The sequence below is a fragment of the Arvicanthis niloticus genome, chromosome 1 (assembly GCF_011762505.2).
Source record: "Arvicanthis niloticus isolate mArvNil1 chromosome 1, mArvNil1.pat.X, whole genome shotgun sequence".
In the NCBI taxonomy this organism is placed as follows: domain Eukaryota; kingdom Metazoa; phylum Chordata; class Mammalia; order Rodentia; family Muridae; genus Arvicanthis; species Arvicanthis niloticus.
In genome coordinates this window covers 120,269,486-120,282,745 of record NC_047658.1, presented here as the reverse complement: position 1 = coordinate 120,282,745, position 13,260 = coordinate 120,269,486, and the positions used below count along the sequence as shown (strand labels likewise).

General features: G+C 39.6%; 1 protein-coding gene across 1 annotated transcript; it reads left to right on the top strand.

Annotated features, from left to right (window-relative positions):
- Positions 1-3,505: 3,505 nt before the first annotated feature.
- LOC117716631 (olfactory receptor 4D10) lies at positions 3,506-8,195 on the top strand. The gene is made up of 3 exons (XM_034513718.2): positions 3,506-3,953; positions 4,052-4,104; positions 6,993-8,195. Exon 3 carries the CDS (start codon positions 7,198-7,200, stop codon positions 8,137-8,139), a length of 942 nt encoding a protein of 313 aa, XP_034369609.1. The 5' UTR covers positions 3,506-3,953; positions 4,052-4,104; positions 6,993-7,197; the 3' UTR covers positions 8,140-8,195.
- The last annotated feature ends 5,065 nt before the right edge of the window (positions 8,196-13,260 follow it).

Sequence of the window (13,260 nt, the reverse complement as noted above, 5' to 3'; positions counted from 1 at the left end):
TGTTTGCTCATTTGACATGGTGTTAAACTCCCTTCTAACTATTTATGTTTATGTCCATAGGCAAATGCTACTTTAACCATAACCAGAGAAGCAAGCCTTTGTAGTCAAGAGCAGAGAAGACAGAGATTCACGACTTCTCAGGATTCTGAGAATAAGTAGCAGCTGAGGTCTTGGTCTTAATGGGTCATTTACACCACCCTTTAAGGCTCAGGGGACATCTCAGAAGACAGAGCAGAAAGAAGGTAAAAGCCAGATAATAGGAAGAGTGGCTGCAGAATGCTACCTTCTAAATATCACACAGTAATTTCAATCATAAGCTGACAGAAAATGCTGTTATTTGCACAGGTCATAGGACATGACCCCCTCCCTAGGAAACTATTGGCTACTATGGATGTGGGAAGGAGAGGAAGTCACCTCCTTTTTTATGTGCACCCTGGTGAGCCCACCAGGCTCTAACAGATAGTTTACAGCCATGATCATGAAGATAGCCCTAGTTAGACTCAAAGGGTCACAAAAAAAGAAGTAAAGACAAGAATGTGGGAAATGGGTTTGTATGGTGAGGTTGAGTAGGGTGGGAGGGAGGTAAGAGGGAGCAAGTGATTATAATCATAATATATTATGTATATTATTAAATTGTCAAATAATATGCTTAATTAATAAAGAGACAGGCCAGGCACAATGATGCGTGTCCTTCTTTTTTTTTTTTTAACTTTTTATTGATTCTTTATAAATTTTACATCATGCACACCAATTCCACTCATCTCCCCATCCCTTTGTATCTGCCCTCTGCCCTTGCAAACTCCCCACACCAAAAAAAGAAAAGAGAAAAAAAGTTATAAGATGGAAGCTGTAGTGTGTCACAGTGTATCACACAATCTACCCCTTTGTCCACATATCTTTTCGTGCAAATGTTCACTGCAATGAGTCATTGGTCTGTTTCAACGCCTCTGTTGTCTGCTACACTATCAATACTGGATCCTCACCTGGACTGCTCTTGGATATGCTGTTGTTGCCCTGTCATGTGTCATGGAGATCCTGCAGCTTTGGATCTGCAAGTCTGGCTCTTTCAAGGGCTCTAGCAGTTCACAGATGGGTTAAATGTTGGGATGGGGCAACTCAAAGCCCTGGTTCTGGACCTGGATGGTAGCTAAGCTGGTCAGCCTGCCAACTCTCCCACAACCACACCACCAGGGCAGGCTCTCCAGCTCTTCCCCACTTAGCTCATCCTATGCCACAGCCAGTTCTCCCGATCTCATGTCCATGAGGCCAGCACACCCACCCCCATGCCACCAGGACAAGCTCTACTGTGCTGCTCAGGTGAGGGGCAGAGCCTGCTCTCTTAATTGCTCCAGCTGGCAAGGGGTGGAGCCAGTTCTCCTGTTCTCATAACCACAGGGTCACTCTTCCTACCAGCCACAGGTGGCAAGGGGCAAGTGAGAGGGAGGGCAAATGAAGCATGGCTTTAATCATTGTACTCTGGAAAGGGAGGCAGTCAGATCTCTTGTGAGTTTCAGGCTAGCCCCATTACACATAGCACATTCCAAGACAGCCAGGGCTACATAGTCAGACCCTGTCACAAGTAAATAAAGTAAAATAAAATTTAAATGTAAAAAACAGTGTGATAATATAAAACAAGGACAGCTATAATCACCATGAGAACTTAATATAATATCTGTGACAATGGAACACCATCATTCTCATTTATCAGTTATATTCGTTAAAAGTTGACCTTTATTCATTCAAGACAAAAACATGTTATGCTCCAAAATGGACATACGTTTTAAGTTCATTGTTATTGCTTTGAATTGTGTGTATATGTGAATGTGCTTGAATGGAGGTGCCTGCAGAGACCCAAGCACTCGGCTCTCCATGCAGCTGGAGTTACAGGTGATTATGAACCACCTCACATGGATACTAGGAATTGAACTCTAGGTCTTCTAGAAGAGTGGTATGTGCTCTAAACCTCTGAGCCATTTCTCTAGCCCTAGAAATTCTACTTATTTATTTACTTATTTATTTATTTATTTATTTATTTATTTATTTATTGTACAGGAGTATTTGCCTACACGTATGTCTATGCACCCTCTGCCTGTATGGTGCCCACAGACACCAGAAGAAATCATTGAATCCCCAGGAACTGAAGTTATACTTGTGCCTCTCTGTGAGTTTTGGGATTCAAACCCACTTCCTGAAGGAAGAGCCAGTGGTCTTATCTGCTGAGCCATCTCTCCAACTCCAATTGTCACATTTTCTGCATGCTCCTGGCTACCATGACTTCCCTAGGTTGGACTTTACCCTGCTAGTCTAAGCTAAAACAAATCCTTCTTTTAAATTCTTTTTGACAAGTATTTTGACACAACATTAAGATAAGTAAATAGACAGCTTCCATACTTTGTGAGGATAGTAATTAACTAAACTGTGCTTTTTGGTAAGGTCAGTTATCTCTACCATGTATTGGCCCTTTCCTTCTCTTTGTATCTGCCGATTTTCATTTGAGCTGCCACATGATGACAGAGACAGGAAAAGTAGGACTGAGAGTCACTTACCCAGATCACTATGGGGAAGCAGACTTCACAGCCTTTAAAAGAACAGCAACCAAAGATTCACATTTCAACTGTGTTCCAGGGCACTGGATCTTACCATCCAGTTCTGCAGTGAAGTACATTAAGACAATGTCAGTGCTACTGTGTACCAATTTGTTGTGCCAATGTCCCTCTGTGTTACCACTTACAAACTGAGCTCTATCTACCTCCCTCCAAATGGATGGTTTTATATGGCATAATGATGAGAAACAGTTGATAGCTGTTCCTGTCTAAGTATCCTCAATGGATACTTAATGAATTCAGAAGACATGGACATCCAGGCTCAAGAACCATAATGTTCTCTACTTGATGAGGAAACTAAGTGGTGTGAAACTACTTAAGGTCCACGTTTGGTTGTCTAACTTCTTGACTTCATCCATGTAAGAAATATGGGCATTTAGGGGTTACAGAGATGGCCCAGTGGTTAAGAACACCAGAATTGACTTAGTTTCAATTCCCAGCATCCAAGTGGTAGCTCCTGTGACTAGTCTATAACTCTAATCTCGGGGTATCTAGCACCCACACACAGATATACATGCAGGCAAAACACCAATGCACATAAAACAGATACTTCTTTAAAAACAGAAATGTGGGCACTCAGATATATGCTCTTTTATCCCTGTAAAGACATAAAGGGAGACCCGGGGAGTGTACTAGACACATGGACACATGTTTTATCAAAGAGCTGCCTGAGCTTTAGAATAAGGGCATTCAATTTCTGTCTTGACAACCTGAATAAAAACGTTGGGTTTTTTCCATAATGATCTCTGTTTACACATGGGTGTATCTGTTGACAACAATTTAATAATCCCCACTGAAACTCCACCACTAGCAGTTCAACTAGCCAGTTGATTTCCACTTGCTTGCCCAACTCTGTTTAGCCTTCATAATAAGCCTGAGACTCGGGGACCAGGACATGACACAGGGGCCCAGTGCAGAATGTTAGAGATACAAACCAAACAGATTTCTTGTATTGCCTCTCAAGTATTTGGACACCAGCCAGCATATGTCAATAATTGTTAATGCATGTTTGGATAATATTTTAATGACTCTGGTTAAAATTGCATGATCAGTGCTACACTCAGACAGTTACTTCTACTGTCCCACCCAGTGAGAGTCCCTTTGCCAGGCTTACATTTAGCCTGAGGTTGAGGGATTTGAATATAAGACAGGAACACAGTGGAAGAACCTGAAAGATGTGACTCCTTGAGTTTGCTTTTGAGGCAAAGGAAGCAAGAACACAAAGATGTTCAATCATGCAAAGGGCTTTACATCCAGAAACACATCTTTCAGTGATTAATGACAACAGTTGCTGCACATTGGACATAGCATCATAACATAGTATCTGAAGATTTGATATAAAGGAAATAGGTAAAGACATTCAGATGCTAGCTATGGTTATATGCATATTGAAATCAAGATGGTGTCATTGGTTGTGTTTAACTAATTTAACTTTAAATGTTTTCCAGGGATATTAACTATTTCAGACCAAGGACAATCTTCTCACCAACAAACAGCAAAGGTAGGTGTCATGAGCTGGAAGGGGACATTGTGTTAAGAAGAATTCAGAGGGTAGCCTGGGTCTGAGACAAGTCATCGGACAATTGTAAGAGCTTTTCAATTGCTTGGTGTGTGGCTGCCACATGTTAAAATCAATGCAAAAAAAAAAAAAAAACCCAAAGGTTTTCTGATAAATGCAACTCTTCAATTTTTTCCAATGTCCTTATAATGAAAAATATAAAGATACACATATTGAATTAGAGAGAAAAGAGAACAATGTGTCTCCATTCTGTGTATCTCCCTCCTACTTAGACAATCTTCCTTTCATGAAATGCACACCCAGTAGGTAGTATTCCTAGATCAATCACTCACTGAGTTAACAATACATAAGAATCATGAAATTAACTAGTAAAACTTTTGTTGATGAAGTAATGAGGCAAGGAATGGCATTACTGAACAAAAGGCCTCCGATCAAAACTCCCCACACCTCTACACTAGTCCACTGACCTGAATTTTTCTGTGATCTCTCTGTGATTGTGCCATTTCACCACTGTTTGGCATTATTTCCCTGTCTCTGCTGTTGGAATTTATCCAGACAGTGACAAATTTTTGTCTCCACTGTTAAAGCTTAAAGTTTGCTATAACTGCCCTAAATAGAGTTCTGCTGTGCTTCCATGACACTAGGATATAATTGATTGATCCCCACAACTGTTGTCACACTACATATTTGTATGTTCATCAGATTGAATACTGCTTCACAATAAAACCTTTGCTACACTTTTGTGCAATGTAGCTAGCATAAGCCCAGTCCCAACTGTACTATAAGGACCACAACCAATGTGTGAGAAAGTACTGAAGGACTCATTGGTTAAATGTATTCTTTTGAAATTTCTGACAAACTTGGTGTTATGAATACAGTCCAGTCTAATTTGGAGAAATCTGGCTCTCTTTTTTGAACATCAGTTTTTGCTGCAGTCTTGGGGTGCTGCAGATGTGTGAGGGAGTGGAAGGGTCTATGATGCATCCAAGTTTGTCTGGAAATGTCATAACTTTTCAAACCAGTCAGGAAGCATTTTTCTGGTCTCTTTACACTAAAATTAAGGTGAAGAAATAACTCCAGCTTACTGCATGATTAAAGAGTTGTCATTGCAATAAATAGAACAGCTTTGAAGCTAAAGAAAACTACACTTAAAGCTCAGATTCTCAGCATACAATTGCTGTGATTTTTGAGGTAGTCCCACTTTTCATCTCTTCATCTCCTGGCACTAACTAAAAACAGCCTATTCAGAAGAATGCACGAAAGAACCATTGACAAGGCACCTTAGTGCTGGAGGTAAATAGACCCTCCAGGCAACCAGGACTCTTCAACTGCTTTTCCCCAAACCTACAATTGCATCTGAGGATGATGCAGACTGGAGAGGGGAAGTGGGAACAGGTGGGAGAAGAGTAGATTTCTTTTTTTTTTTTTTTCTTTTTTTCTTTTTCTTTTTCTTTTTCTTTCTTTTTTTTTTTTTTTTTTTTTTTTTTTTTTTTTTTTTTTTTTTTGAGTTAAAGACAGATCTTTATTTCAAACTCTAATCTACCAAATTAGCGTTTCCCACCAACTCTGGGAGCAAAGACCTTCACAGGCTTCACTATTTTTTGTTTAGGTGCTGCCTTTGTGGGTGCCTTTGGCAGCAGCCATTGCTGTCTTCTTTGATGCCTGCTTAGCCTTTTTTGCTTCCTTGGCAGCCCTTATAGCCTGCTCTCACTGAGCTTTCCTGACTTCTGGTTTCTGATTCCTCTTGGCCATTATATCAGCAAGAGATGCACCAGTGATGGCTCGTTGGAATTTGACTGCACGGGGGGGGGGGGGGGGGGGGGGGTTCCGACTGTCCTTTCTTGTGTTTTCTTCTGTAAAGAACAGTCCAGTTTATCTGCCGAGGATTCCTTTTGGAAAGGAATGCGGACTCACATTTTGCATTAAGAAACTGGAAAACCTTCCCGTCAGTCCTGGCGTGAAGAGTAGATTTCTAGCTGACTCCTATGTGTTGACAGAGGCTAATATTGGGAACCTGTATTGAAACAAGAAAGCCTCATCCTTTTTCAGTTCTATGGTGTCTCACATGAATCACACACACACACACACACACACACACACACACACACACCACTACCTCACACACACATACATACATACATACATACATACATACATACATACATACATACATATAAACACCACTCCCTGCTACACACACACAAATACACAAACATAAACACAACTACCTCCTACACACATACACACATGCACACACACACACATAAACACCACTACCTCCTACACACACAGAAACACCACTACCTCCTACACACACACACACACACACAAAGTTTCTTCCTCTTCCCTGCTTGATCAAACTGATATTGTTGACAGCTCACAGTTCACAGACTCCCATCATGCACTTGGCTGTTAACAGAATAAGGAAGTGATAAAACTACTGGCCCCGCATCTGTCTCACCACTGTGGGCTCAGCACTGCCCTTCTCACTAAGCACCTGAACTCGGCCTTTAATGGAGAAACAAATCACCTTTCAGAAGAATTCCAAAAATCTCCATGGGCTCACATCCAAGAGTAGCCCTGTACAACTGATACAAAAAATAACAAATTAGAAACAATTAACTTGAAAATGGTTCTTCTACTTTATGTTCTTAGGAAAGCCAGAATATTTGACCCTCAAGTAGCATAACTGAAAAGGGGAATTTAAACCATTTCATTTGAGCAAAACAAACAGAAAAATGGTTTACTGAGACCACTAGAAGTTTGAAACCAAAAGCAGAAAAATGAAAAACATAGTAAAAAAAACTGTTTATTTAGTCTTCCTAAGTGTCACTACTTAATGTGTGTTCTTTTCCAATGATGCTTTCTAGGGGAAAAATTATTAAATGATTTTCTATGTGCCAACTTGATTTGATAATTTAATTGACTGCAATATTTAGAAAGTGGACAACTTGATCAATTTCAGCTACTAAAGCCCTAATGAGAAGCTTCTGAATTGTACACTGGGAGCTTAGGCAGACAAGAGAAAAAGGCAAAAGAAAAAAAAAAAAAAAAGCAAAGAAAGAGAGAGATTTAATGAAGATGGAAAATTATACCAGGGTCAAAGAACTCATTTTCCTTGGCCTGACCCAAAGTCAAGAAGTGAGCATGGTGCTCTTTCTTTTCCTTCTCCTGGTGTATGTGACAACTCTGCTGGGGAACCTTCTCATCATGGTCACAGTGACCTACGAGTCTCGCCTTCACACACCCATGTATTTCTTGCTCAGGAATTTGTCTGTTGCTGACATCTGCTTTTCCTCCATCACTGCCCCCAAGGTTCTGGTGGACCTTCTCTCAGACAGAAAGACCATCTCTTTCAATGGCTGTCTCACTCAGATGTTCTTCTTCCACCTGATTGGGGGAGTGGATGTGTTTTCTCTGTCTGTGATGGCTCTAGATCGATATGTGGCCATCTCTAAGCCCCTGCACTATGTGACCATCATGAGCAGAGGCCGTTGTGTTGGGTTAATAGTGGCTTCCTGGGTGGGGGGCTTTGCCCACTCCATAGTGCAGATTTCTCTCTTGCTGACACTTCCGTTCTGTGGACCCAATGTTCTTGACACTTTCTACTGTGATGTTCCCCAGGTCATCAAACTTGCCTGCACAGACATTTTTGTACTTGAGCTGCTGATGATTTCCAATAATGGAATGCTCACCACACTGTGGTTTTTCTTGCTCCTGGTGTCCTACATGGTCATATTATCACTGCTGAAATCTCAGTCAGGAGAGGGCAGGAAGAAAGCCATCTCCACTTGCACCTCCCACATTACAGTCATCACTCTGCATTTTGTGCCCTGCATCTATGTCTATGCCAGACCCTTCACTGCCCTTCCCACAGATAAAGCCATCTCTGTCACCTTCACGGTCATCTCCCCTCTGCTAAACCCCTTGATCTATACTCTGAGGAACCAGGAGATGAAGTCAGCCATGAGGAGACTCAGGAAAAGACTTGGACCTTCTCATTGGATAGAGAAGTAAATTCTGCCTGTTGGCACCTTAAATGTTTCTAACATTAAAAAAATATATATATTTACTATGCTTGCTCCTCGTTTCCTTTATTCTGATATATTAAAACACCAAAAAGTTGTCAAATTGACAGTTCTAATTCTCCTTTATATTTTCAGAATCTGGAATCATGCCTTAACAACTGAGGCTGTAAGTAAATCTTGCAAATATCTATGAAGTTGAAAGAAATAAACAAGTTAGAATATGAATCCAAAGTCTATTAAGCCCTTAGCATTTGTTTTGTTCCTTTTGTTTTATTTTTTGACATGGGATTTTATTCTATTGTCTAAGTTAGCTGGATACTCACTATGTGTCCCTGGGTATCCTCAGACACAACAACCCTCTTATACTTGTTACCAAGTGCTAAGACTGCAGATGTGAGCCAAAACACCAGTATAGCTTCAATTACTTAATCTAATTTTATTTTTATGTGTGAGCCAATGAGGTTTTGTTTATAGACACTAAAATCTGAATTTCATAGAACTTTCATGTATTAACTTGGTATTTTGAACAGATATTTTTCACTGAAACCCAAAGAACTCCAAGTGATTTAATCAGGGTGTCTGCAGTTTATCTCCCTTGCATCTTTATGATGTCACAACCAAAAGATGGATGGAGTTACAACCCAAAGCAAATTAGGGTTTCTCAAAACTCATTCACTCCAAGTTGTAATCATCCAATTTTGTAACATTGTGCAAACAGATATCTACTCAGTATTCCAATAAAGCCTCAAAGAATATACAAAACAAATCTTACAAATTTAGAAAAATTGAAGTAACACCATGTGTCTTGTCTGATCACAATATCATAAAACTTAAAATCAGCTCCCCAGGGTCTAACCCATCAGCCTGGAAGCACATAGGGATGGAACCATGGCTCCAGCTGTATATATAAGGAAGTATGGCCTTGTCAGGCATAGGTGGGAGAGGAGATCCTTGGTCCCATGAAGTCTAGATGCCAAGTGTGGGGAAATTTGAGGGTGGTGAGGAGGGAGTGGGGGTAGGTAGATTCATATCACATAGGGGCAGGGTGAGGTGGGATAGGATGGGGGTTCCTGGGCAGGGGGGATATGGGATAGGGGGATAACATCTGAAATGTAAATAAAATATTCAATGAAAGAAAAAATTCTGGGAACTAGAAAAAAACTTAAAATCAAGAGCAGATGAATCTCTAGTAAGTATAAAAACTCGTGAAGATTAAACAACACATTTCTGAATGACAAATGGGGCAAGAAAGAAAGAAATTAAAGTTTTCTTGGGAATAAAAGAAAATGAAAACACAATGCAACAAACCTCAGAGACACATTAAAAGCAGTTCTAGGAGGGAATGTGCAGCTCTATACATTTCACTTAACAATAAAAAGGGGGGGATAGAGCAATGGCTCACTGAATGTTCTTCCAGAGGGCCCAAGTTCAACTCCCAGCACCCACATGGCAGCTCACAACTCTCTGTAACTCCAGTATCTAACACCCTGTCACACAGACATACATACAGGCAAAACACCAATACACATAAAATAGAAATAAGTTTTAAAAATCAGAAAGGGAATAAATAAATGATTTAGTGGTGCAATTCAAGAATTTACAAAGGCAAAAACAAAACAAACCCAAATCCAGAAGATTGGAAAAGATAATAAAAACCAAAACAGAAATTAATGAAATAGAAACAAAATAAACAATACAAAGAATCCATGAATCTAAGTGAAGATAAACAAGATACACCTTGGGTACAAATGACCAAAAGAAAAAAAGAAAACTGACATTAACAGAAGCAAAATAAACAGGGAACCATTACAACAAACATCAAAGAAATTTAGAATATTATAAAAGTATATTATACTGCATTAAATTGAAAATATAAACAAAATGGATAAATTTCTAGATTCATCTAAACCACCAAAGTTAAACCAAGAAGTGCTCAACAACTTAAACATATCCATAACAAAGGAGATTGAAACCCTAATAAAAGGTTCTCAACAACAACAACATCCAGACCCAAATAGATTCACAACAGATTTCTACTGGATTCTCAAAACAGACCTACAACTAATACTTCTTATTCAAAAAAAAATCTATCTCATTTCAATGAGTAATGATTTAAAATTTGAATACCTATAATTTCTATAACCTTGATTCCAAGAGACCTGACTTTCCCTTCTGTCCTCCATAGACACCAAGCATGCACATGGTGCACACACATACATGCAGGAAAAGCATCAATACACGTGAAACAGAAATAAATAAATCTTTTTTAAAAGAATAGTAGGGTTTTATCCAGGCTGTGATGGCGCATGCCTTTAATCCCAGCAGAGGAGGCAGAGACAGGAGGATCTCTGAGTTGAGGCCAGCCTTATCTACAGAGCAAGTTCCAGGAAATGCAGGGATACACAGAGAAACCCTGTCTTGCAGGGGAGGGGGAAGTTAATAACAGTTTTTAAATACTAATACCTACTTTTTCACTTTGGAAAGATCCATGAAATGAATATATCGTAGATATCAAAATATAAACTTTGAAATAAATAAAACATTAAGAATAAATTTGAAAAATTATAGAAAATTATAGAAATAGAAAAATCATAAAAACTCAGGTGACAGCACATGTTGGCAAGGATATGGAGAAAGTGGAACACTCCTCCATTGCTGGTGGGATTCCAAACTGGTACAACCACTCTGCAAATCAGTCTGGAGGTTCCTCAGAAAATTAGACATAGTACTACCTGAAGACACAGCTATACAACTCTTGGGCATATACCCAAAAGATGCCCCATCATTCCACAGGCACACATGCTCCACTCTGTTCATAGCAGCCTTATCTGTAAAACAACATAGAAATGATTTTTAAAGAGTCAACATAATGCTATTTTCAGATGCTGAGAAAAATTATTTTCAATTCATAAGTCTGAGTCAGCATCACTACTTTTAGGAAGTAAAAATGTTTAGTAAAGTGGCAGTAGATAATTCCCCTCTAAGATCCAGGACCTCACTAGTCCCAAGAATCTGGGTAAGCTCCAGTGCCAAACCTGATTTCCCTCCTGTTGAACAGACTGTAAATACAATTAGACAGCTGTTGGTTACTCCCAAGATATCAGTGCCACTATTGCACTCTTAGGGCTGTCTTAACACCCTCATCTTCATTGTGTATCATAGGTGTCACTGTGAGGTAGGATTACTCGTTACTTCACTCCCTTGGACACTTGCATAGAACCTGCAACACAACAGCACCAAAGGATCAGGGAACATCTCAAGAGAGGAAATCTGCTATAAGACTGTGTCTCCTAGAAATGGTGGGAAGCTGACTCACGGCCCCTCAGCGGTGTGGCTGACTAAACCAGACCTAACAAGTACAACACCAGTAGGTGTGCTAACCTGGAAAGGGAACATTTTGTGGGGCTCCACCAGTGCCAACTGCTCAACCTTGAAATCACATACAAGTAACAGTAAGCATACCGAACAAATTGTATTTATATATGTATTCATATATATGTATCAATAATAACTAATGAAAAGGAGAGCATGAATCTGAGAAAGAATAGCAGAGAGGACATGGGAAGAGCTAAATTGAACTCAGGGTGTTACTGAAACAAAAACAAACAAACCAAAGGACATGAGGTTGAGAAAGATCAATGTGTCAGGGACCAAGTCTAGAAGAGTTGGACTGAAGGAATCAGTGTCTGAGATGAACAACACGCACTGTAATAACTAGTATGGCATTTTCATAGAATTTTTAAATGTACACTTTAGGAAAAATAAAGAGCAATGCACTGCAATGTGAAATATAGGGCAATATAGCTAACTAGGATCAAGTAAATGACTTTCCCTCAACTCTGAGTAACAGCCACGAGAGAGAGTTGGCTTCCATAAGAGAAACGCTGTTTATTCTACTCCTGTTTGTCAGGAAGAAAGTCTAAAATGAATATACAGATTTGTGATTACTATTGTTTGCTGATATTCTATTTTAGAAGTGGGGTTGTGAGGTTTTTCTTTTCTCTTCTTTTCTTTTGAGACAGGGTCTCTATGGAGTACTGCCTGTGCTGAAGCTCACTATGTAGACTGGGGCTAGACTTGAACTCAGATCTGCCTGGTTCTGCTTTCCAAATGCTGGAATTGAAGACGAGTGCCATTGATTTTTTTTAAAGAGGTAGTAGTATAAAGAGACATTTATAAATAAATTTGATCCCTTCACTTCACCTTAAACTAACAATGGAGCATGGGGGATGTAGCAGGGGGTGCATTCATTATGTGAATTGTGGTATTGATTTCACAAGTGTGTAAAGATGTCCACCCTTACCAACTCAATACTATAAAAAATGGTTTTTTCCTTTTATGGCACTAGGACTAATGATGCTTCACTGATGAGAATTTGCATATTATAAAAATTGAATAAACAGTACTTTTTAACCTCATGTTAACTGTATATTCAAGTCTGTGAGAGGAGGTACCTCAGCATAAAGAGAGAAGTCTGGAGAACATCTGGAGTGTTCTTGATTTTGAAACAGCCTTATTTTTCTTATTTTGTTTTGTTGAGGTTTGGGGGTTGTTGTTTTTTTACCTTTTGACACAAGGTGTCATATGAATCATGCTGGCCTTATACCCATTCGCATAATGACCTTAAACCTCTGACCCTCCTGCCTTCCTAGTGCTGGGATTACAGATGTACACAACCACACCTAGTCTTTATAACACAACACACAGTTTTATGGAGTGTTGGGCATTAAACCCAGGTCCTTATGAAAGCTAGAAAGAACCCTACCAACACAGCTACATCTACAGGCCCTGTTACAGTTATTTGCTTTTCAAACATAGAACTAAGTTGTGTTCATAAAAGAAGCTCGAGTGCTAAAGTTTACCTCAGCCATAGAGCACTTGCCCAGCATGTATGAAACCCTCAGTTTTACCCCCAATGCTGGTAAATAAATAATAATAAACTGTAAAATCAATCTCTATATGGCATATCCTCAACGGGCCCAACCTTGCCCATTCTGGCTATGTGAATACTATCTGTGAGTCAGATCATGTCAATCATCTTCTTTAATAACCAAGCATCTCCATATGCACTCAAAGATAAGAAAGCATGCACAGAATATCCACTGAGTTG